At 30.3% G+C, this 27,095-nt stretch overlaps 1 protein-coding gene across 1 annotated transcript; it reads left to right on the forward strand.

The window, feature by feature from the left end:
• LOC143191299 (serine protease 7) lies at positions 1 to 26,374 on the forward strand. The gene is made up of 7 exons (XM_076396220.1): positions 1 to 251; positions 9,236 to 9,374; positions 16,293 to 16,428; positions 21,990 to 22,177; positions 23,883 to 24,085; positions 24,179 to 24,415; positions 26,100 to 26,374. The coding sequence occupies exons 1-7, from the start codon at positions 197 to 199 to the stop codon at positions 26,264 to 26,266; spliced, it is 1,125 nt and encodes a 374-aa protein (XP_076252335.1). The 5' UTR covers positions 1 to 196; the 3' UTR covers positions 26,267 to 26,374.
• Positions 26,375 to 27,095: the final 721 nt, after the last annotated feature.

A 27,095-nucleotide genomic window follows, 5' to 3' on the forward strand; every position in this document is an offset into this window, starting at 1 on the left:
CAGTGCAAAACAACGTTTAGCTTCAGTAGATGCGTTGGTCCGACGTTCGCACTCGATACAGGAATTACCGGACTGTTAAACACTCGATCGCCAAGAAAAATAAAGAAACCTTAAAAACCTGTCTTTCTCTCTCACAGTGCGGTACAAACAAATGCGAAGGTGCTTCAGTTTCGGGTCGTGATTATCTGTTTGAACAATGAAGTTCCTCCTGCTGTCATTACTAGGACATTTATTGATAAGCGTTAAGGCTCGTAAGTATTTGTCTATTTATTATTTACAAATCCGTATGAGGTCATCTATCATTCGGTTTATGTTTGTTAGAGGTTATTTTGTTTATTTCCAAGTCAGATTGGAGACTTATTATCACTTAGTTGTGATTATAAGTTTTTTATTTCAAATGTCTGATATATTTTTATACAGCATACGTACAGTACACGGTATTTTCAATAACATCAAAAAAATAAGTAGGGATTACAAATTTGTTAATGTATACTTTTAGTTTATAGATTATCAAAATATATTTTACCTATTTTGATGGCAATTCCTAAATAGAAAATCACGATGTCATTTATAAACTCTATATATTATTAAGTAAATTGCTGTTTTCTTAATATTTTAATTTCCCTGTTACAATCCGGTCTAAACAATAGCCGTAAAAGCATAATAGCTCGGTTCTTAAATTATACTTTTTTTTGAATACATTTTATTTTTTTTACAATACTGGTTTAATATAAACTACACGTTGAATGCAAATTAGCCCAAACATAAATTACGTTGCGTCTCTCGACGAATTCATATGGAATAACTATGGGAATGTAAGTTCTCTTAATATCCATATCGTTCAGGCTTGATTAAGTGCCTTGTTAGAAAATATATCGCTAAAAATACAATATTTAAAATGAATATTTAAGATAACATCAAGCAACGCAAATTAGACTAAAAGGCTTTTGCTTTTTTAATAAATTCTAGTGTATATATCAAAAGATAATCGATAATATTTGAACTAACTTAATATTTATAATATTAATTTCAACTGTTAATGATAGTAAACAGAATGTGAAAATAAAAATTGAAAACGAATTATAGAGATTGTTCTAAAATGTGTTCCATTGTATTTAATAAGATATTTCACATATAGGATATTGATACATTGCATAATAGCAGTTACATTTCCGGAATATTAACAAGTATTTTAAGTCAATAAAATATCTTCTTTTTGGTAACTCGAATATTACCACGTAGAAAAAACCACTTTTCTGAAGAAATGATAATTGGCAGAATCAATATTTGATGAATATGGTATGTGGAATACGATTTTCGAAGTAAAATAAGTTAAAAAAAAGTTTTAGAGAAAAGTTAAGTCTTTTAAAAAGTCATTAGAAAATTGTACAACAAAAGAGCATCAATTTTAATCAGTAATAATTTGTAACTGACAGACTGCAGAGCAAAAAGGACCAAAGTCAAAGTGATTACTTATCTCCTGGCTTTTACTATAATCTTTATTGCATATTATCTCGATTTTTTTAAATTTCAGTCACGATGGGATGCAATAAGCGCTTTCTTTATATGATATTCGATGTTCCTTTCCATTATCTTTGTTTTCAGTAGTTCCAAATTTACATCATATACAATCATTCAGCCTACATACAATTAGCAAAAATACTAAATATTTGAAGTTGTTCATAGCTTCAATAAAACTTCAAAAATTTTCTTGATTTCATTGCTCAAATGCGGTAATAGGTAGATCAAAGATTATAATTTGGCATCTACATATAAATGGCTTTGTTTCAATCTGCTTAAAGACAACATCCATTTTGCATACAACATTTTCATAAAAGTTTTATAATATTGTGGGCTTGGAAAATCTGGAATATTCACTATATTTTTTCGACCATTTGAATTCCTCCCAAGTGGAATTTGCATATTTATTAGAGTAAGAATTTCGAAATAGAAGTATTGAAATGTATAAACTTAACGTTCAAGTAAAAACAATCATAAGTGAAGACATCTTTTCCATATTTACAAATTCTCTAAGAACAAGTTACATCTAGTAGCACCAATATAAATAATCCCGTTATCAGAATGCTACTTTCGATTTGATATAAAAGTCTTCGAAGGCTGTGTTTATGTTAATAATTAAAATTCCCGATGATGTACATTTCCTTCACAGTATGGTATATAACTCTTTAAATAACGCAATATGTATATAAATAAGAAAACATTTATACTAACATGAAATTTCACATAATAAATTTTATGTATCATTCTACCAGAGAATCGTTGCTTAATATAATTGATATAATAATTGTTTGCTTGATAGTACCTATAATTTACTGATGTTTATTTACCTTGACTATGTATGATGCTTTTATCTTTCTATTAAATGATGACAAACTGTACAACTGAGCAAGAAACTAAATCAATGGTGCGCTAGAAGTTAACAGTACAGTGTTGGGAAAAACAATGAACTCAAGCAGTTATGCTAATATTCTAAAGGTTTGGCTAAATAAATACATGAAAAGAAACGTAGTGTGTCGCTTAATGCAAAATATATGTTCATTTGTTGTATTAGAAGTGCGGATTACTTTTAAGGCATTTACAGTCAATGGTTTTATGTAATATGTCATCGTAGTATATCTAAAATACATATACAAACATCATCTATAAATTTTATTTATTATTATGTACAATACTGCACTGCAAGTTTTAGCAAACTGAACATATGCCATTCATAGAAATATCATTGATATATCATACTAATGATATGAAACGTTTGTAATGCACATGTATATCAAATATCATAAAGTTTTATTTATAATTATGTAGCTTTTATTGTATTTTAGAGGTGACAAATGGTATAAAGGAATTTTTAAATTTAATGGATGAATTGAGAACAGTATTGTAATAAGTTGTTGGAAATAGAATATATACCATTAATAAAAATATGTGAATGATGGAAACAAGGAACTGTTACTCAATCAGAGGATACTAAGTTTAAAATCTTGCGACACTGAAAGCGATACTTTCAAGAACTCGGCTACTTTTGAAAACATTTTATTTGGATTTGATTTTATTTGAAAAACCACAAAATAATGAAAATTTCTTAGGATATTATGTGAAAAGTTTTTTTTTACTTAAAAAACACATGTCACCCATATTACAACTAGTTATTAACTACAATTATCTAGTAATTTTTTCTTCATATTTCTCTTAAAGTCCAGATCTTAGATTTCAGACATAAACAGAATTAGCATTTGATGAATTTATAGATGTTTCCACTGATGTTTTCATACAGTTTCATACACGATTTAACTAGGCCAGTTCAAAGTATTTTCTCCCTTCAATCTCAACGTGTAAGTCTAATGTTGCCCACAGTTGTTTACTCAATCCTTCTTGGAGCTCTTTGCAAACTATTTACTTTCTTCGCTGACGTTAGTACCTTTAAATCTATGTGAAATTCTTCATTTATAATATATCATGGGACGTTAACAATACTGCGAAGAACTTTGTTTTGTTAAGTTTGGATCATTTTGATATTTGATTTCTTTTTGCAATATCATTTCCTCACTAGATTAATTTTTTTAATACAACAGTGATTTATAGTGGATAGATAAATCCGATTGTCGTCCAAGCAACCACCCCAGTTTCTTAGCCCCATACAAAGATCTGCTTTCTTTTTAATTTTTTCTTTTTATTTTTTCCTTTTTAATTTCTTTTTAGCATATCTTAACAGCCAACATCAATTAATTGCTGAGCGTGCATATGAAATTATTCTATAACCAATTATCACTAGTAGATTATGTAGTGTTTGTATGTGAAATCAACAATATAAAAAAATAAACGAGATACGGTATTAAACTGAAATAACTGTTTATTCTTTATAACCACTTGCTATAGTACGTACTATAGAAAACAGTAACTACACGTTTTTTTTTTAATTAAGAAGTATAAAATTATACTTAAGACAGCTATTATCAAAATTTATAATTTAAAAACCTGATGAAAAACCAGGTATGGAAAAAGCTCATTAAAGAGAGACGAGTTGTCTGATGATGGTGTCGTACAAAATGCACCTCGTTTTAATTATTAGATGCCACAACATCCGACGATGTGGCAATCATATTTATTGGTGGTGTACATCTGATTTGTAATCATATTAACAGAAGGCGATGCATTTTAAAGAAGAAAACAAGCCTCTATATATTCCTCTCTGATAAAATTAACTGTTTTAAGATAGAATACTGGAAAATACCCATGATTATGTGTATTGATGAACGATTTAGTTTCAATGGCAATCATAATAAGAAAAGTGACAAAGATCTAGTAGCATAAGTTTCTGTTTAAAAATATCATAGACATTTACAAATAATATTTTAAAGACGTTTAAATTCACATATTAAATTGAAAATATGAAAAAAAACATATATATATATATATATATATATATATATATATATATATATATTAAAAAAAGAAGAATTAGTAATCCGTGTTTTTATTCTGTGTAAAAGTAATAAATGTAGTGGTTCCGATGACTTGTCCTGTTATTATCATAATTTAAGACATAATTAATATAAATGAGGATTGGTCGAGTTCTTGGAGTTAACATTTTGTATCAGTCGCAGTAAGTGAACGCTATTAATTGTCAGGAGTTTTACACCTCAATTAGCTACTAGGAAGGCGATTTAGATTAGAGTGAGAACTAAAATATAATTCTCCACCAGGGCAACGCACCCATTATAAGTTACAGCGATTATAAAGAATTCTAGTTTCGAAATGCTAATATTCCAACATTATAGTAGTAAGCATGAAGTCCATATTTGTATCTCCCAAAATGAGTTGGGGGTATCTTAGTCGCTGTCAGTAACATTACATTTTAAAAATGATATAATACAAAATTCTTGGTTGTAAGATTTCTTCGAAGTGTTAATGATGCAGCGAAGTGGCTAGTTCAACATTCAGTTTGCATTCAATTTGCAGAATGAAGTATAATAATTATATTAGGCGTACCAATTACATACCAAAATTATTCTTCCAATTTTAATACTTTATTACACACAAATTATTATATATATATATATATATATATATATATATATATATATATATATTATGCGGGAAAACTGTTCACCACTGTCCACAACCACCACATAAAATTAGTCTTCTTTGGAGGCGATCCAAGAATCTTCCCAATTTCTACATCTTTAAAATAATGACTGATATTCAGTCAGACCATGTGCTAATAACCAGAATGAAGATGATAACAAGAAGGAACAATATATGAAGTGTAGGAGAGATTGGGGAGATTGTCTCTTTTAGCGTTTCAAACTAAATGTTAACCTTTTGAGTCATATGCGGGCACTTGTTATGGTGAATTAACTGTTAGTCTGCAGTAACTACGCTTGTTTTCTGTCATTGAGGCAGTTTCTATATGATAAAACGTCTGTAGGCTTTAGTTCATATATCATCTAATGGTCTTCTTTCTAAAATTTTCCCAAAGCCTTTCCCAAAGCCTTTCCCAAAGCGAAAGATAATGGTTATAGATCAAGGGCCTTCTGAGTAACTTAGAAAGAGTGGTCGAGTTATTACTAAGTTTGGTGAAAATCTTCGTTCAGATATTCCTCGTTTTCAAGCTGCTTTGCTATACAGGAATGCTCTTTTTCTTCCACTTGGAAATCACCTGATTAGTATCTCTGGAACCAATACACACATTTCTATATGTCTTTATTATTGTTCTACGCGCAATTAAATTCAAATTGTAAAACTTTCCGCAAATGGAACTTTTTGGACTCAAAACTGGTCATTTTCATTCACTTAAACGTATATTACGTTATATCTGATTTGAAAAATGATGAAGAATTGTGAATAAGTGTTTTGCATTGGCATATTAAATTTTCCATTGCATTTTTGAGCTTCCACTTACCATTACACCAGGTTTTGAAAAATAGCAGGTTCCAGTTTGTATCTCTAATATGACATAATTATATGTAATATATATATATTATATGTATTATATATGTATATTATATATGTATTATTTTTATTATTATATATTATATATATAATATATATTATTATATTTGGTATTTTTATAAAATACTTAACGCCGACAATATTTTATTACTTTTCAGTTTCCTAAAGGTTGAGGTCATATAAGCATGTCAATTTCATTAAAACTACGAATACTTAAAACAAAATCTATACCATAAATATTTTCGGAATTAATTATACATTTTAATCTACAGGTATCTATTTATGGAAGTCGATTATATGTTAATTACATATTCATTAATATAATTTCGCTTAAGTATTATTATATAACTTCCATAGAATAACCAAATTGGAATAACTCATTAGAAACTAATTCTTTATCGAAATTCTCTGAAATGTCCGATATCCTTGGTTTGTTATGAATCAGTATCTGTTGTCAGAAGTAGAAAAAGTTAAGCAGCTAATAATTCTACCTTGACTATAACCTATATATGATATAATAAATTATTTGTTATTATCCCATGTATTGTTAGTGTGTTTTCGCATTATTTGTTCTAAGAACTTTTAAAATTCTCTAATTATTTTATTTTTCTTAATTATAAGGTAATTATTGGTTGTTCTGGTCAATGACCTTGTCAGTGTCATTTTGAATGGATGGTCATTTTGGTCATGGATCTACCATAGTTAAATCAATATATATTTGATTTTTACAAAAGGTGTTTTTATACGTTTTGATGCATTGATATAATTGATTTAAATTAGCAAAACAAACTATAATAAATTTAGATGTAAATTATTTAAAATATGAAATGAAAAATGTTTAATATTTTAAATATTATCTCTACTAAAAAGGAATCCATTATTTTTTCCAATAAATTGCTTTAATTCTTTGTATCTGAAGCTATAAGTATCTAATCTGAAATATCTATAGTATGGTATTAGTGAACTGATATTTTGTACTAAAAATCTTATTAACAGTTTTGTAAATTATAATTTTTATTTGAACTAATATCAGAAATTGATACCACCAAAGAGCACGTACACTATATTTGGCCGAGTCTGGCCCAGAAGAAAAACATTGCCTAAAAACCGTTTGTAAACATTTTCAAAAGGTTGTATACAAAAAGAACCTGGATGTATAGATGCCGCAAGAGTTAAACCAAAAAGAAATTATGGACCAAATTTATGCTTGAACCGTTGAGCTGGAGCAAACGGGGCGTAAAGATTGATGGTCTAGTAAATTCTGATGTACATTTGGTTTGGTTTTCAAGGAATAATTCATTATAGGCTGCTTATCTAAGACAAAATTATTAATTAAAACCTGTACTATGAGCAAATTAATCGCCCAAAGGAAATAATCGTGCAGAAGCGGAAAATTGTGATACCTAAAACTAGATTTGGGTCTCAACAGGACAATGACTGGCCACACACATCAATAGCGACTCGCTAGAATCTCCAGCTTGGTGGTGAGAATCCAGCCAGCAGACGGCAACAAGCGATTAATACGTGTTCCTGTTGACTTCGAACTATGATACTGCTGAAAATTTCCCCCAAGAGAGGTTTATGAAAATCGACCGTCCAAATTCATACTGTTATCTTAAAATTAGCAACAAATTGTCAAACAAAACGGCGCATATTTCACTAAAAATTAATAACTCAAATATATTTAAAAAAGCGCTAATTTTCATACGAAAACAACTATTTTCATGGTTACTTTTACTACACTGATTAAAAACTTTAATAAAGCTAGCCTTTTTTTAAGCATATTAAAAATATGACAAATTTATTGTAGTTTTATGTTTCATATTATGTCATTATGAAAATTATAACATAATTTTGACATAACATAACATGTCATAATAATATAATATAATATATATATATATATATATATATATATATATATATATATATATATATATATATATATATATATATATATATATATAGTTTAGTAAATTTCTGTATAATATCATGATGGAATTTCATACATTGGTTCTAACCACAAAATATTACATCTAAATATTTAAGTGGTTTTACTGAGAATTATATAAATTATAATGATTATGCATATATGAATCTTCTTATATATTAGGTAGTTCCTGATTATTTATTATTACGCATATATTATGCCAACTTCATCAGTTAATTGGTATTTTAGTATATGTTTGTGAGTATATAATATACGGTATATGATGTACATAATATATGTTCGAAAATATAGAAATTATTTAGTATATAAAAATTATCTCAAGTGTTTAGAAAACCTTGATTTGGAATAGTTAGGGTTTATTGATATTATAATTTGGTAGAATCCAAATCTAGGAGTAGGGTGATATATTTATATAGATAGATGAAAAATCATGCCTGTGGTAAATCCTTTTTGTTTTTTTGTTGTTGTTAATATTACATACCTAGGCGTAGTTGTTATGGGTTATTTTTGGGTTCCTCCGAGCAGCCATCGATAAACGAAATTGAAAAGCATTTATTAAAGAAATTATAAATGAAACATGATTTGGTCTATCCGTAATGGAAACAATGTCAAAAAATGAAGTTTTCTTAGTGGACACAAGAGTATTATGCATATAAATTAATGTGAGGTATGATGCATATGAAATAAGTAGTCTTCAAAATAAATTATAATAGGAAACATTTTGGTCACTTGTAAATCTGTAGACTCTCTAATAATACTAGACTAGAGGTTGACATCTGATTTTAGTCGAACCGAATAAGTGACAGTAATTTTTAGAATCAGTGTAAACACGAATATTGTTTTTATATTGTGTGTTTGGTAGAATTCTATTTTACTGATTTTATCATTCACGTCATTTCTTGGTTATTCGCCAGGTTCGCTTAGGTTCACCAATTATTGAATTAATGATTAAATTATTGATGAGGATATTCTAATCGTGAAAAACACTTGTTGCTCTTTTCTGCAATCCCGGTATATTTTTACAGTTAATATACATGTGATTGGTTCACAATATTAATGAAGCCATGCTACTTTAATTTATTTTATAAGGAGACTGTACACCAAGTGCTTTCATATTTTTCCTGTACTTAATTACATTTTTACACTTATTAATATATGATGTTTATAATAGACTCCACAATTCTTATTGTATTTTGGCTCCGGTACTATTAAATAAATAACTGGACATTAAAATACCAAAAATGGCTTCAAAATATAGAAATAGCAGTATTTAATTTAAATCAATATATTCATGGATTTTTTTTATTTCAGAAATACCTGGAAGCTTCTGCAAAACACCAAAAGGAGAATCAGCCAAATGCGTTGACATAAGAAAATGTAATTCCTTACTGATTCTACTGCGTCAACCTTCCAAAACACCTGAGCAGTTGAATTTCCTTCGGCAATCACAGTAAGCATCCTCGGAATGAATAATAATTCGAAAACAAATACATCGCAAAAACATGTCTCGGTATTCTCACAGTAATGAGAAAATAACTTGAAATAAGATATTTCCTCATGAATTAAAGATGAAGCGCTGTGATATATGCTTTTTACCGGAATACAAAACTAAGTTATTATGGGAAATATATTCATTAATTGTTGAATCTGAAAATCCCGTTTGTAAAAATGAAATATATAAAAATGTAGAATATAACATAAAGTTATCGATGTTTCTTTATTAAAAATACTAATTGCATTGCATACATTTAATAACAATAGTATTGAACTCTTTTTTTGAGTTTGGAAACATACTGAGGCACTTTTTAATTATTCCAAATGAAGTAAAGCATATTGCGGAAGAAGAGAGGCTGCTAAGACAATTAAAAAAATTAAATTGGTCTAATACGTATTAGTCAAAATATTTTTCATAACTTTCTTCCAATTTTTCCAATATTCTGGCAATATAACGATATTGTGTCGAAAAAACGAATGTTGGTTTGGCAGCCCTCCAACCGTCGAACCATTTTTACGTTTTTTCAGAATTTTAAAACGGTTAAGTCATACCTGCATCAATATGAAAAAGTAGTAATTACCTAATTAGAATACGCAATGTCAGGCTACTATTCTGCAGGCAACAGAACTTCTCATTTGAGTTCAATAATCTAAGTATCACAATTTTTATAACGATATTGTACTTGTAATAAAAGACGACATCTTTGCGTCTTTTGATTCAGACGTTGGTAAACATCTACAATAACAATATAATTCGGTTCACGTTATACAGTATACATGCCGATCTCATCATGTGCACAGCAATACCTTATGGGCATTCATATTTTGTCTCATTGGCGATGTTGATGGTCCTCCTGGACTAAGCCATGACTTTTTGTGAAGACTTTTGACCACTTTTCATCGCCAATCAAACACTACAGAAATATCTTCTTTTTTATTTGGCCAATAGTAAAAGGGCTCTATACGAACCGATTCAAAACGGTTTTCCCTAACTACTAATATGGTGGTCATTATTAAAAATAAAACTAGCTAACAATCTAACTAACTAGTTCTCTATTTGTCTGCTACTTCTTCGTTATCTCGCATAGCGAATTGCCGTTGGAGCCCTTTTATTTGTTGCTAATTCACTTTCCGTCCTGGTTGCTCACAGCTGACGATCTCATCAGCTATACTTTCTTGCGAACTATTGAAGCACTTTACACTACTTAATTTTATGGCACTAATTAGAATTTAAGTGAACCAAGGCGATCCCTTATATGCGTCTTTTTATCTAGATTTCTCGACCATGACTTCACGAATTATCGCAAATTCTAAGTTTTAACGAAAGAGTGAAACAATGAAACAGAATTAGCACACCTCGGGTCGAACTATTTAAGATGACATGTATGTCACGCCTACATCCAAAATATACTGCATTTGCCAATCACCTTCTCTTCTAGCCAATGGTCAGTTATAAAGGTTTTTCCATGCCCCAAATGCTAATGCAAATGTCAAATGCAAAAGCTAATGTAACTGGTAAGCTGTGTACTCTTTTTGAAAGTTTTCCTCCAATAAGTCTTGCCATTCATTACTTTGGGACTTTTTCGGATATGCAGGCTGTTTTTAAATCTAAAAAATGTAAAACTGTTGTTGTATGTAGTAAAATGTCAAAACCATTTAATTTAACGTGTTTGTTTGCTGATTGTATGATGCGGGATGGAGTATATAGCCATCTTTAAAATGTTTCTTGCGTCTTATGCTTTGTCTTATGTCTGATTATCCCATCTCCATTTATTTGACGCTTATTTCAATATAATAATTTAGTGTTCATAGCTATTGGTAGCACATCAAATATTTCTATTGTATAACAATGTGGGCATCACTGATGAGCAAAACATTAATTATTACACAATTTTTTAAACCAAACCCATTGATTATGCTGAATCCAAATTTTTAGTAAATCTGAAGCCCAGTTCAACATCGGTTCTTTGTTTCACATGAAATACTACAACATTGAATATTAAATAAGCTTCTGTCTCCACCTGTTAGTCATGGAAATTCAATAACAGTATATAAAGGTCGTGCTTGACTAACTATCGAACATTTTTTTGATAAAATAATATTAAAAAATATGAATGAAAATGAAAAAAAATTAACATTTTAGCGTTCATAGACATGAATTAATTAATTTATGGGGTGGGAATATTATACAAAACTGAGTTAATAATATGCAGTAATCGAATGAATGTTAATATCATGACGTATAAAAACTAATTATTTACATCTATTAACCAGCTAATTGACGTGATTGCCGTGAAAATAAATGTTTTCAGGACAACAACAAAAAGCGGTTTCAGTACTTCGATAATCAAAATTTTACGCAGGAACGAGTTTACCATCAAGAAAATCCACTAATTAATATTATTCTTATCACACATTAGGAGTCATTTTATTGACTGAAAATGTATCTAGCGCAGCTAAATACACGGTTCTTAACATATACATTAATTGATTAATTTAATTATTATATCGGAAATTTTTTTAATATGTTTTGTAAAAGTTTTTACGTTTTCACCAACCAGGTTTTATTTGGACTACGTGGACAGTTTGACGTGGGCCTCGAACTACGGTCCTTGGCATTAAGCCTACCAACTGGCCAGTGACCAACTTAGAGATCATCCCAGAAGACATTCGGTCTTACCCAGCCTGGATACTGGCGTGACTGGGATGGTTATTCCTTGTCAGATTATCCATTGTTGCCTTTAAAGATATTTACAATTATAAGCGCAAATATAAAGTACATCCATGCCCCAGTAGGATTTGAACCCGCGACTATCGCAAGAGTAGGAGGACTTTCCTATCGTATTAACCACTGCGCCAACGAAGCCGGCGGTTTATTTTGTATGTGATTGTAATAGTTGCATTGTGTCTTACTCTGCAATATTCGTAAACAGGTGATGGATATGTTATTTAATCTACAATCGTGATCATTCAGTAATCCTGTTTCGTCTTCTAAGAACAACATTAAGGGTAAGGGCTTAATTCAGATGGCAAATATAAGAATTCCCAACATATTTCCCCCTTTTCGATCCATCTGTATAAATGATTGTGTATGCAACGCACATTTCAAAATAATCTAACTAATGTCGACGGTCGCTTTGATCTTCGATGTTTTGCTTGCAAAACATAAATTAAATTTTGAAGGTACCATATTAAAGAGTAAACTATTTAAAACTAGAGTATTAAGCATTCTTTCTTATCACTACATATTCAATTAAATCAAGTTGATCTGACAAGTTAATTGAAGGATCAGCTCGATTTTTCAAAATCTATGGTAATAGATGCATAGTTTATCTACAAGGAGGAATGGTTTGAGAATGAAAGAACAATTTGAACAAGGATTAGTAGCGTTAGGTATTAGGATACGTTAATTTAGTATTATTTAAAAAAATTATAATTATAAACATATACTACATTATTGATACAAATAAACGACACTATAACAATACTGATATTCAATTATAATATCTAAAAAATTCATATAAGAACATATACTGAGTAAAATATTTATTTATTAAATTAAAAAAAGACTTACATTGACTTTCTGAGAACATAATTTAAATAGCGTTACATTGATTCATAGCTTAATATAAAGCAATTCTCGATGACAATGAATATTACCTTGTATTACAAGGTATTTATATAATATATGATGCTATAGAAAAGTTATAAAAACACGTGTTTATTTAATAAACTACCTTATAGAATTTACCTTATAGTATTTTCCAATAAGGGCACGTAGTTTTGATGTTTTTTTTTTGGCGGTGCAGTTTTTGGGGATTTTGTTTACAGTACAGTCCCCCAAAACTTTTAATTTGACAATGACATTTGAAAATCTTGAGACCATCAAAATACTATTTTATGGAGGTCACTGTGACTTATATAATCAAATATTTCTTTATAGATAAACATTTTATTGAACGTAGGATAATTAGAGATATAGGATACACTACAGCATAGTTTCTTGTTGTATAATTAGGATATATCCTATGCGGAGTAACAAAAGAAATTAAAGTGAATAGATTAAAATAGGAAAATAAATAATTGAAAATATTAGATAATAAAATGAAATGGATAGGAAATAATGGACTAGAAATGTTAAAAAATGCATTGAAAAATCGACTTTTTTTCCCCGTGTTTAGGAATAAATCCTTCAAGAATATGCCCTCATAAAGGTTTGTTAAATTTCTCTACAATTATCTGAATTGATTTACTCGGAATCTACGAAATTTTGAGTGAAGAATGTCGAGAGCGTATCTATTAGGATCTAATAATGATCAAAGAAAGGTATCATGGCAGATTGGTTTTTTTTGTTCTGGCCTAAAAACCAGGCGGTGGAATGTATGACGCATACCTGGTCGCGGAGACTTGCCCTGGAGTGACAAGTTGGACCGGGTTATGTGAGACTGCCTCTGGGCTTACCAATACACTAAACCGAAACCGCCTCACAGTTGACCCCTGTGGATCACTACTGCTACTGCATTAAATTTGGGGATATGGCACCCGCTGATCGGGCAGCCGTTATTGGGCACGAGGGCCCGGCGATTCTATTGATTCGCGAACCTGAGTTAACACACAACTGGGTACTGTTGTATGGGGGCAAAAGTTATGACTGTAGCGACGGATGAGGTCGTTTCAGCCTGGAAAAGGGGGAGAGCTTAGCGGTGACGCGGTGCATATCTGAAATAAAGAGATTAAATAAGGCTGGGGCCAGCGGGGAACCTTGAGGTACGCCAGCATCGATTTGTTTACGACTGGAAAGTGACGCCCTGATCTTGACCTGGAAAGATCTGTCCGAGAGATAGGACTTGATGAGAGCGGTTAGGTCTTCTGGGAGGCCTAGCCGCACGCACTTTGCGAACAATCCGTCGTGCATGGCAGATTGGTCCGTCATATTATGGTATATTGTTGCCGTTTCGTTTAGTCGTTTAAAAGATATTTCGCTTAAAACTTTTATGTATGTTAGTTACACTAACATGGAAGTATTAGTAATAATTTTCAATAAAACCTTGATATTTAAGAATAGCGTCTTTATTTCTTTCTTATAGTTGCTGATTCTATCAATTTTTCCATCGGATCGGCCGCAACTCTTCTGGCCTCGAGCAATGATAGACTTTATATACTATATTTTTAAGATCGCATTCTATGATTCTTCTTTTTTGTGGAACTTACTTTACATTTTTTTATAACATCTTTATTAGATACGCTTAGTAAAATCTTAATTTACAATTAATTTATTACTACTTTTCCTATGTACTTGGATTAATTCACAAGCAAGACGAATGCGAGAAAATATATCAACATGTATTCCTCAATTATAAAATTATAATAACTTATAGCTATAGTTTACACTAAAGGTATACACTTTATATAAGTTTGTATGGTTTTGTTCGCTTCGATCTTCTGACGTCCTGCGCGAGGTGTCCAGCAGTTGTATTGCTTCCACGTTAGTATGATTTAGTAATCTTCTTTCGTGTTTCAAGGCCAAATCTGGGATAACCACAAATCCATTTGATCATCCTTCAGTTCTTTGTTGGTTACGTAGCGATAGGCGTTGGTAATCAATCGAAGAACTTTGTTGGTTTGAATTTTTAGTGCAACCTCATATTTGCATCCCATAAGTCCAAATTGGCTTTATAATTGTATTATAGATCAACCTCTTTGATTTTAGATAAAGTTGAGAGTATCTTCCGACTAACCAGTATAATTGTTTATTTTGGTTCTGGTGTATTTTGCTTTTTGTGTAACGTGATATTTCCAATTTAATCTACCACTTATCGTTACATATCTACCAAAAATATCCATTTCTCCAGAGAAGTCTGTGAGGAATTAATTTACCTTTTATCAGAGACAAATTAAACCTTCGCATTTTATGTCTCTGAATTTGTTCCTTCAAAGTACATTTAAAATTTGCCTTAAGCATCGCATTTGGAAGACCTGGAGCAATGTCGGATTGTACCAGTACCCAAGTGCCGGACTGACAAGTGCTCGAAAAAGACGGATTTAGCTTCTTCTAGAAGATTCCAGTTGAGAATTATAATACAAGGTGATCTGTCGTGGAGAGACGACATAATAAAGCTAATTGAACTATCGTAAGTTGCCTAAAGAAGTTCATTAATTTTTAGGGGAATATCTTTAGCTTCCAAAGTCGTTCAAAAGTGAGGGCAAATGCCAAAAAGCCAAAGTCGAAATCAAAATGAAAATAAATAAAAAGGCATCTAATAAGTTCCTTCATAAACTTGCTCTTCTCAGCTTGTATCTTCACGAGGTCTTTAAAGTCCCATTTGAATGATCTTCATAAACACTTTTCTGGTAATTGATAGGACTTATACCTCGATATTTCACGAGGTTTATTATCTTTATATTAAGTCATATTAAGAACTGACAAAAAACTGTTAATTCGTGTCCAATACGTATCTTTCTTCTAAATTTTTGAACCTCAACCCTGGTTCAGGCCAAAATATCATGTACACATAACCTCAAAAACTTTAATTTATTCTGGGTTACAGTGGTAGGCCCTAGCCTTACCCATAAACCACAAATCCTTGTTAACGTTCTATTGTGCACTGAGCTTTCTGAAATTTTTTGATAATACAGAATTTTAAAGAAAATATTCACACTATTGCCACAACTATTTTAAAACGGCAAGAACAGGTAACACCATACTTGGTTTGCCTCTGTAGTGACCGTATTAAGCTATACGTACAAATCATCTTTACTTCTTCATAACTGGTTCATCGTTTCATTTATCGATGAAATTTGCAAAACTATTTTGCATATATGAATGTTAAATATTAATATTGATAAAATATAAATATTTGTATACCTTTTTTAGATGCGGTTTTGCTTCTGGTAGCGTACTGGTTTGTTGTGGATCCAGTCTCACGGAAACAATAACCCCATACGACAACGGCGATGGCACCTACGAACCCAACAGCTTAATTCCCAGTAGAGATAAATGTGGCATTCAGGTAATGTCTGGTTTCATATCGTCAGTTCATGAATACCTATTCTGAATATATTATAGCAGCATTTGTCTTCGTAAAAGTTGTATATGTAAACATATTTACACAAATTTACATCGATAATTAAGCATCAAAGAACAAAAAAAGGACTGCTCGGCGCATTTGTTTTGGTACTTTTGTATTAATAAAATATTATGTCAGATTTTAAAAAGTCTATTTATAAAATATATATGTTACAAATAACAATAGGTGGATTTTGAATAAATTTCAGCTTCCTAACCTCGCAAGTTATTTTAGTTTACAATTTTAATTTTTTTTAGTTTATTTTAATTTACAATATTACATATATGTTATATTAGTTTTTGATGTCGAATAAAAATAAATGTTCTTTAAAAATTTCTTAAAAAATACTGGTTAAGTTAGCATTATACTTTAAAATTGAGCCAATGTTCTACAAAATGTACATAACACTGACATAGTACAATCTACTTTAGCAATTTTAGATAGTCTACTGTAATTTAGTGATTACACGATTTCAAGATTTGGTTTCTGGAAAATGTCCTGAATTATTCCTGTTAATTTTAATTCGTTTTACATTCACCCACTTGAGATTGTGTTAAAAATCTGTATAATAATTTATATTCTATAGTACTCAGTAGTTTTTACACCTTTCACACCTATCAATTGATTGATTAATGACTAGTCAATAATCCACATATCATATTAAAAAGAGAGGTATTTTGTTAAGATGTAATAATCAGTACACATTTGAAAAACAATACACATCAGTGTGTGTAAGTTACATCTTTTTCGATTGAAAAGTGATTACATAATATCAGTGAATGCAATTTTTTGTGTGAAAGGCTCTAAAATGGACATAGTTGACAGTATTCGGGGGCTGAACAGTTGGTGCAAAAAACAGCCCTATAATCGGTCACTAGCAATTAGAATCTTCACAGTAAATCTCATTGATAGGTAAAAAATTCTAGTCTTATTTTGGATATCTTCTCAATAATTAGTGGTATTGAACGCGTTACCTACCGCGACTATTTGACTAGCAATTCCAGCGAATCTTAGTTAACAAGTTTTCTGAAGAAAGAACCTTAATTTTAAATCGGCTCATCCAGCATAACTAAATAAAAGATCTCTTGAAAACAATAAGTTGCAAGGAGTGTAGCGGCTTTTCCACCTTTCACCCAATTTTGCTAACGTCTTCAGGAAAAGTGTACTAGCCTAATGTAGTAGATATACTGACAACATAAAACAGAACCTCTAATATGGGAGTACTCTAATAAAGTTTAAGGGGAAATGTAACTATAATTCCAACAACGCTTATTTGTTACTTTCAAAAGGCAATTGTAGGTCCCAAAGTCTCTGGCTATTTTGGTATATTGGCCTTTGTCCTTGTTCTTATTTTTTATTTAATTATTTTTTGAAAACTTTAACTCACATTAGAGCTAAAAGCCTACTTAAACCTCCTAAGTAGTAAGTATATCTTTAATTTTTTATTCATATGTTACTCTACATCGCTATTAAATTTGTTTGTAATTTTACATATCAAATTAATTGGTCCTTTTTTCTTTATGAATGTATAATTTATTTGTTTCAGTTTATATACTGTAAAATGTTATGTGCTCTAATATTTTCATCAAATTTAGATGCTGACTCTAAAAAACATGAGTCTATAATTAATATAAATAAATAAATTTGACTAGTTTATCACTGTTCATTCAACAACTTAATGCCAAAGTAATCCGAGATTTGAAGCCTACACGAGGGTCACTATTTATATTTCGGGAATTGGCAACACTGTTGTCATGTGAGGCTATCTGACGGTTCCATTACAAAGTTTGACATTTTTGACGATATACGTACTCAGGATATTTTGTCGCACGGACGCTATCTGTTTATTTTATATTGAATTGAAAGTTTGGTCTCGGCAAAAAATGGAACTGAATGGTGAACATTTTCGTGCGATGATGTTTTACGATTTTCGATGTGGATTATCACAACAAGAGTGCATCACTCAACTTAATTGGACTTTTGGCGATGAAGCTCCATTAAAAATCACCGTGTATCGCTGTTTTAGTGAATTCAATCGTGGTCGTAGTTCGCTGTCCGACGAGTTTCGTGAAGGTTGTCCAGAATCGGCAGTTGTGCCAGAAACCATCGATGCTGTGTGCAAAATGATTAAGCAATGTCATCATGTCACCTATTGTGAGATTGAGGCGTCCATAAGCATTAATTCCACCAGCACATGTGCGCTTTTACATGAACACTCAGCTGTGCGAAAGTTATGTTTACGTTGGATCCCAGACAATTTGACAATCGCTCAAAAAAGGCTGAAATTCAATCGCGGTACTTGTACAAATCATGGATATATTCGTATAAGCCCGAAAGTATGCAGCAGTATGGTTGTTCCAAGATGAACCAAATCCAACAAAAATTGTTCGCGCACGAAGCACTTCAAAGAAAATTGTGGATTGTATCTTCCGGAAATTGGTCATATTGCAACAGTGACTCTAGAATATCGTAGAACAGTAAATTCTGATTGGTACACAACTATTTGTTTGTCAGAAGTCTTCGGTGAAATAAGGAAAACAAACAAGAGACGCCGGATTATTCTTCATCATAAAAATGCGAGCTCTCACGCATCGGCTCAAAGAAGAGACTATTTGAGCACTCAAAACATCTAATTGATGGGCTATCCGCTGTACAGCCCTGATTTGGCACCCAATGACTTCTTTTTGTTCCCATCCGTGAAGGATAAACTGCGTGGTCAACGACTTTCATCGCCCGAAGACGCTACTGAAGGGTTCAAAAATTATGTTTCGAAGAAACCTCATTCAGAATGGAATAAATACTTTGAAAATTGGTTTAAGCGTATGCAAAAATGTATCGATCATCGTGACTTTGAAAGACAATAAAAATATATTCGCAGCTTAACTATTTGTTTTTTCCTAGTCCCGAAATATAAATAGTGACCTTCGTATAACGCAACAGGTTCAAATAAGCCATAGTTGATAAAAAAGAGGGTGAAATAAAATAAATTGAATTATATTATTGACAGCCTAGTGTTGTTTATATTATAATTATTAATTAAGTGATATTGTTAGAGAATATTTAAATCATGTTTTTAAATAGTTTAAATACCAATTAACCACCAATTAGTCTACTTTATTATTGACACATCACTAGATATTTTTCGTGCTAGTTAAAGTTAACATATTAACCTATATTAAATCAACAATAAAAATTTATGTAAACTATTCATCTAGGACATAAGGTCATTAAACTATTATATACTATTGTGCCTAAATCACTTAACTATTAATTTTTTATATTGTTAATAACAGCCAGCTTTTGTTTTGATACATACACTTTCGCTGGTATTTTCGATTTAGAAATACCATATAATGTGAGGTTTTATAATTAATCAATGCTATTTTTGACATAAATTTACTTGCAACCAAATTTTGAGTCAATGAATATAAACATCTAGGTCATTTAAATACAATAACCTTCTAAGTTTCGGCCTAGTGAACACGTGTCTATCAGCCAATTACATATAATTCCTAACTTTCCTTTAATATATTAGCGTACTTATAAAAATAAAATTACGTTAGTGTTATTATTTGTTAAAGTGTATATTAATTAGTAACTCTCTGATCATTCAAAGTATTTTCTAATTCGCCTTTAAAAATAGAAACAGTTACTGAAGAAGCTCCAATGAACATACAAATATCATAGAGGCTACAGCATATGTCTTCTAAGAGCAAAATACCTCAAAGAAAAAACCACATATGAGCCAAAATTCAGCGGAAAATTACAGGAAAATGGAAGCCAACGGATTGGCAACAGAGAATAACCAAATAAAACAAAAGAAAATCTAACACTTTAATTTAAAAGACCTGGTTATTAATGAAAAAACCTAAAAAATTCAAGAATACTTGAAAAATCTGATGCCAATTGAGACAACATATTACACCAGTTTAAAATAATGATAATAATTGGGCTAGAAACAATAAAAAAGGCTGAAACTTTCTCTAATAATTTAATAATGTTTTTAAAACCTTCTAGTCTGTGATGGAACAGATGAAGAAAATAACATTCATTCGCAAGATTCGGATTTGAAATGGAAAAGATATTGCGAAAGAAGTTAAACTATTAACATTACCAGAGTGCATAAAATTAATAATACTTATATTCAATATTTAATAATACTAATAATTATATTTAATGTAATATTTCGAATGAACATTCCTAACTTTTGCAAAGTGGCTGAAATCATTATTATTGTCAAACCCGATTAAAAAAAAACAGGCAAAGTTATCTTCTATTGGCCTATATGGTAATAAATGTATTACTTGTAATCCTAAAAGCTTTTGAGAAAGTATGAATCAAGAGGTTTATTGATTTACAATAATTGAAAATAGGAATATTATTCATGAATATTAACTGAATTTCGTAATAAGCACGGAATTATAGAACAATTATACAGACAGGTAGACCAAATAGATATGGCTGCAGTCTTGGGTATATCTCAGGCTTTTGATAAAATAGGGCCCACATGGATGTAACTTAAACTAAAAAGTCATCTTCCTTACATGCGCACTTTCAATTACTGCAATATTAACTTACAAATAGACAGCTTACTATATAACAAGATGGTGAACATACTGTATGCAGTACATAAAAGAGTTACACAAAGTGTACTATGTCTAATATTAGATCTACTGTATTTTTGGTTAATTTACCGATAACAAAAATTACTACGGCAGCAAAATATGCAGATAACATGGCAATCTTATCATTTCATCAGTACCCAATGATAACATCTTGGAGATTTCAAACATGCCTTAATGAAATAAAAATGTGTCTAAAAGGTTGGCTACCAGTGAATATTAATAATTACTAACTTCCCCAGGCGGAATGTGCTAAATATAATGGATTAAATCTAGACCGATGTCTAACTTGGAAGAAGTACATACTTGTTAAACGAAAGCAACTTATAGGTGTATATGTAATCTTAAATAACAATTTATTGTTGTAAAAATCAATAACATCTTATCACTTAAACCTATCAAATTTATTCCCATACAATGTGCTAGGTACTGATGAAATGATACAGCGGGTCTTTCTAGTGTAATTCAGAGCGTTAAGTAATTCAATAGAGTGTCAGTGTACTCCAGTAGACTTGTTAATTAGCTAAATGTGAGTAAAAACTGTGTAAACTAAAATATTTACTTCTATCCTATCTGATTAATAGTCGTATATAGGCTTTCGATCAACAATTAGAATACTATATTTTACATAGAAGATCACTTAAAAATTAATTAGAAATTGAATTAATCACTTAGAAATTAATGATATTATTAATATTATTAATCACTTAAAAATTAATTAGAAATTGAATTAATCACTTAGAAATTAATGATATTATTAATATTATTAATATATATATATATATATATATATATATATATATATATATATATATATATATATATATTATTGAAGTGGTTATAAAAATACATCAATTAATTATGCTTGATTCATTCTTTCAGGCGTATTCTCGTATATTTCATGGAGAAACGACAGCTTTAGACGAATTTCCATGGATGGCTATTTTCCAGTATCAGGGAAGAAATGGACAAAAGAAATTATCCTGCGGAGGTAGTCTAATTAATCCTCGATACGTTTTAACAGCTGCCCATTGTGTAACCGGCACAGTTTTGGAGAAAGTTGGACAATTGTAAGTAGAACATTTGTATAATATATTGTTTTGCATTCTTTTTATATTTGTTATGATCTACATCTATATTTATTATTCAATTGCCTTATTCAAGTAAGTGTAATTTCTGATTATATTGAAAATTAAAAATTGCAAAACAATTTCAGTTAAATAGCTGGCGTGACAATAGTATATTATTTTAATCAAAATGTGTAGTATTTAATGGTTTTTGTGATTATTTTCCTAGAATAGCTTCTATATTCCATTTGTAGTTTATGAATCGTTGGAGTAATACCATAAAATAAGGACTTAAATTACAGCTACGTGCTAACTAATTAATGTGGTAAAGAAAATTGAAGACAAGTTGCAATCTGAAAATATATTGCTTTATTTTCGAAATCTATATCCACTTTTTAAAATGGTGACTTTTCTATTACAGAACGGAAATCAACAAACTGATTTTGGGAGTTGTTTTTCAGTATTTTTCGTTCAGTGTTACCCAAATGCGTCAATTCCCATATCTTACGCTTTTTATAACTCCAATCATATATTCACTTTTAAATTCTAAGATTTCACTTTTAAATGTCTGATCTATGTTCTGTATCACCTATATATGTTAGAAATGAAAACTTCTAAAACTAACTCGTTTTGCCAGCATATTCATCATAAATTTTTAATGGAAATCGATAAAATCTAGTAATTTGCAACTTCTTCACTCAATCATCAAATTTTGATTGTAATTAATAACAACAGCAATAGTAATAGAGGAACTTCTAACACCAAGTTTGGATAATCAATTATATCAGTATATACAAATTTTTGTCACCATTGCGCTAATATTGTTATAATTTTGTTAAATAAATATTTGCTATTATATTATATAAATATTTATTATATTAACATTACATATTAAATTAAGCTCCCACTGGTCTTTAAACTTGTTACATAAGATTACACAAGAATTCAAACAAAGGGATTATAATAACAATTAAACAAAAAAATTAGAATGGTAAACTAAGAACATACCGACGCAAAGGTAAAAATCCCTTGAGTCGATAATTCTTTCTGAAATTGCTGTGACCTAAGACCTGCGGTAGAAACAGAATGTGTCTTAAGTATTTGAACTCAGATATGTCAGGCACGACCTATTTTGATTGATAGTATAAGGGTTTGAAAGAGTTGAAGTTTAGTGTTGTTTGCAATATTTCCTCATCTTAGAGAAGCAAAAGCTCCTGAGGCGGTTGACTAGTTTTATTATTTCATAAGTAGATACTGATCTCTATCTTCTGATACTCTTCTTGATATAAAGTATTTTATTCATAGCATAATTAATCTCACCACCACCTTAATCTTCAATATAATATAGCATATATAATAATAAAAGAAAGATATAACACATTGTACTATACATACTCTGGTCGTTGTACTATTATAGCTCCTGCCGATTACAGGAATTATTAAGTAACAGAAAGTGTTACTATTACGAATGCACTTTCATAAAGCACAATAGTAACTGAGGACGTTACTCATTAAGATTGTGAAAAGATATGTTTGTATCCTGAATTTTTCTAATACCATTATTTATTTCAATAATCATTATTGAAATTTATGGAAATAGCAAAATTTTACTCATCAAGTACAATTAGTAGTATAATGTAGCGCAAACCTTAGTAATTACAGTTATATTTTAATTATACATAAACCACATAGTAAATTAATTTTTTAGGATAAATATACGTCTTGGTGAATGGGATACGAACAGTCCAAATCAGGACTGTCAAACAGTTAAAGGTATTTCGATCTGTAATGAACCAGAAGTTAACGTAGCGGTAGAGGAAACCATACCATACCCTAGCTATAACCCAGAAGACCAAAACAAGGCCAACGATATTGCTCTCGTGAGATTAGCACAATCAGTTAAATACAGCGGTAAATAAAAATTTTAGTTAACTGTTTTTGCGTTACCTAGTATCCCTATATATATCATTACATCAATTACCTACCTACCTTTTCGGGTTTTAGATTATATATATCCGATATGTTTACCGGCCCGTGACGAAAAATCCAATACTGGTGAAAAATTGATTGTGTCAGGTTGGGGAAAAACTGAATATGGTAGAAACAGCAATATAAAACTGAAATTAGCAGTGCCATTATTTGATCATTCATCGTGCGATCAGTTATTCAATACATACAATATTAGACTGGGTAATGGACAAATATGTGCAGGTGGTCAAGATGGAAAGGACTCATGTACAGGTAGGTGCAAATGTAGTTGTGTTTTCAGCCATTTGCTTCTCAGCGGTATGATTCATTCCGTAGAATAAACACAATTATAACGCCATTTCCTATATAATCTTATAGCCAAGTTTTGTTCATCCAAATCACTCAAGTGCGCTCCAAGCGGGTTTCTTCACTACAGGGGGAAATAAACAAATAGAACTTTAATAAAATATGTTATTTAAATACTAGTGTAAAACAATTTCAAGATACATCAAAAACAATATCTAATCTGATAGTTATTAACTTATTTTCTAATTGTACATTGTTGTTTGTTTTTGCTTATTTTGCATTGTTTGTAGTCTTAAATATTATAAAGCAAAAAACTAAATTAAAAAATTATATATCCTGAATATACTCAAAAATACAATATTTGAATTTACTATATATAATAATGCAATCCTATGTATTTTTTTCATCCACTAGACTAAGCAACGTTTAATTATTATGTTTCTTATTGTATTGCTTTTGCTTGGAATGTTGTACACATTTAATCATTTAAAACAAGATTGCCATTTGCTGATAATATTTGAATGATAATGCTCGTTAAATTTGGTTTTGAACATCCTTTTGTCAATAAATAAAATAGTCTAGAGAGAGCTTCAAACAAAAACGAATTAATAATAGATTCCTGGTGCCGTTAAATAATTTTTGCTTGCAAAATAGGCATTTAGATTAGCATGAAGTTGAAGGAACATATTCATCTGTTTCGTTGTACGTGCCTTTGAAATTTGATGATTTTCCTCGATTTCGCCAGACTCCGCCATTAGATCCTGATTTGGCTCTAACGGGACATCGGAAGTGCACTCTTTCGAATAAAAAAAGAGTTTTAAAAATCGGTTTACAGTTGAGGGAGAAATCGGCGAACATACATTAAAAAAAATATAGTCGAGCATAAAACCCCTTCTTTTTTAAAGTCGTTTAAAAAGGAGGAACAATTACTGAATACATACAAATAGATACTATTATCTTAGAATTCAATATCAAACATAGTTATTGAAAAGTAAAATCGTAAAACTGTAACTAAAATATCTATTAGTACAGTAATATTGTCTGGTATTGGTTACTGATACCACAGTATTTACAGGATGTTGTCCACAGATATCAGCTTTTAAAACAGCCGGGAAAATATATAAAGTTTCAGAGATATTTTGCAAGATACTTCAAATAATTATATTTAATAACTTACTGTAACCTAAGTATTATAAGATAACTACTAATAGAGAGAACAAATATTGCCCATTAATTGTCTCCATGATCATATTACTTAATAAGACTCTTATTTAAGATTCTTTTAAATTCAACTTTATTCGTGTATTCATCTTAAAGGACGAAGGTTGCACTCATTTTAGAGTTCATCCAATGTTTCCCTTTATGTAAAAATGTTTGTTTTGTTCGACAGTTGTTACTGCATCATTTTTAATTATGTTCCTCTCCCTTATTACACACTGATGTTAGAAATACTTTTTTGCAGTATGGAAATACAAGGTATTCATTTCGATACCCAAATTATTTATATGAAATTGTAAGCCCAATATCCAGAAATACTAGCCAACAGTAATTATATATATTTGGCAGCCTAGATAAGACTGCAGAAATAAAAGTACAATTATTAATCCATTTACACAACCAGTGTGATAATAATTATATTTTCATTTTGTAGGTGACAGTGGAGGACCTTTGATGCGGGTAGCTAAAAATGACAGCACCCATTGGTACATCGAGGGAATTGTATCGTTTGGAAATCGATGTGGTACTGCGGGCTGGCCGGGAGTTTACACCAAAGTATCTCAATATTTGCCATGGATTCACAAGACTGTACGTGCCTGATGAAGAAACGATTTTATTTTATAATAGCGTGTGATGATTTAATATAATTTTATATGCATTGATTTGTTTTAAAAAGAACTAAGAGAAATAAAAAATCTGGTAATATTATTACGTTTTGTTAGTAATTATTTTCAATCTGGAATTAATAGACAAATTTCTTTTATTTCTTGATATCGCTTAAAAATTCTTATCTCGAGATAACTTGAAACCGCATAAACGTCGCAAATATGGAAAAACCTACTTTATCTGAATTTAGTAGGAAATCTGGGTTTATGTTATATATAAGCAACAGGATAAGAAAGATTCAAAATACCATATTAGGTCAAAGATTAATTGCCCCTTTTTGTATAAAACTATATATCATCTTTATTCTTTTTTAAATATATGTTGAAAAATATCAAATGCTCTACTAGATTCATTCCACGATGTTTAATCCTAAATTTACATTATCAAACAGGTTTTTCTACGGACCATAAAAATAAAATTTATAAATATGATATTATATAATTATTCAGGCATTTGACTTTAAATGGTCATATATTAGTAATGGTTTTTAAACAAAATATCGATTAGTACAACAATATTGTCTGGTATTAGTTACTGATGAACATTGAAAATGATGCTGATACTTAAAATTAAGCAGCACATTTTGGTGAGAAAACTACAACTCTAATTTATGCTAGCTGTGGGAGTTAACTTTGTTAATAAAAAATAGTTTGTCTAAATAAAATTGTAAAGTGTTGTCCATCGGTCCCTAATGCATTCCCTTGTGATTCCACTAAATAGATTATTCCACAACTCCAGTATTTATCTGTCCATTTTGGTAAAA

The sequence above is a fragment of the Rhynchophorus ferrugineus genome, unplaced genomic scaffold, assembly GCF_030347505.1.
Source record: "Rhynchophorus ferrugineus isolate W39M unplaced genomic scaffold, kcgeb_rfMv2 rfM2, whole genome shotgun sequence".
Taxonomy (NCBI): domain Eukaryota; kingdom Metazoa; phylum Arthropoda; class Insecta; order Coleoptera; family Curculionidae; genus Rhynchophorus; species Rhynchophorus ferrugineus.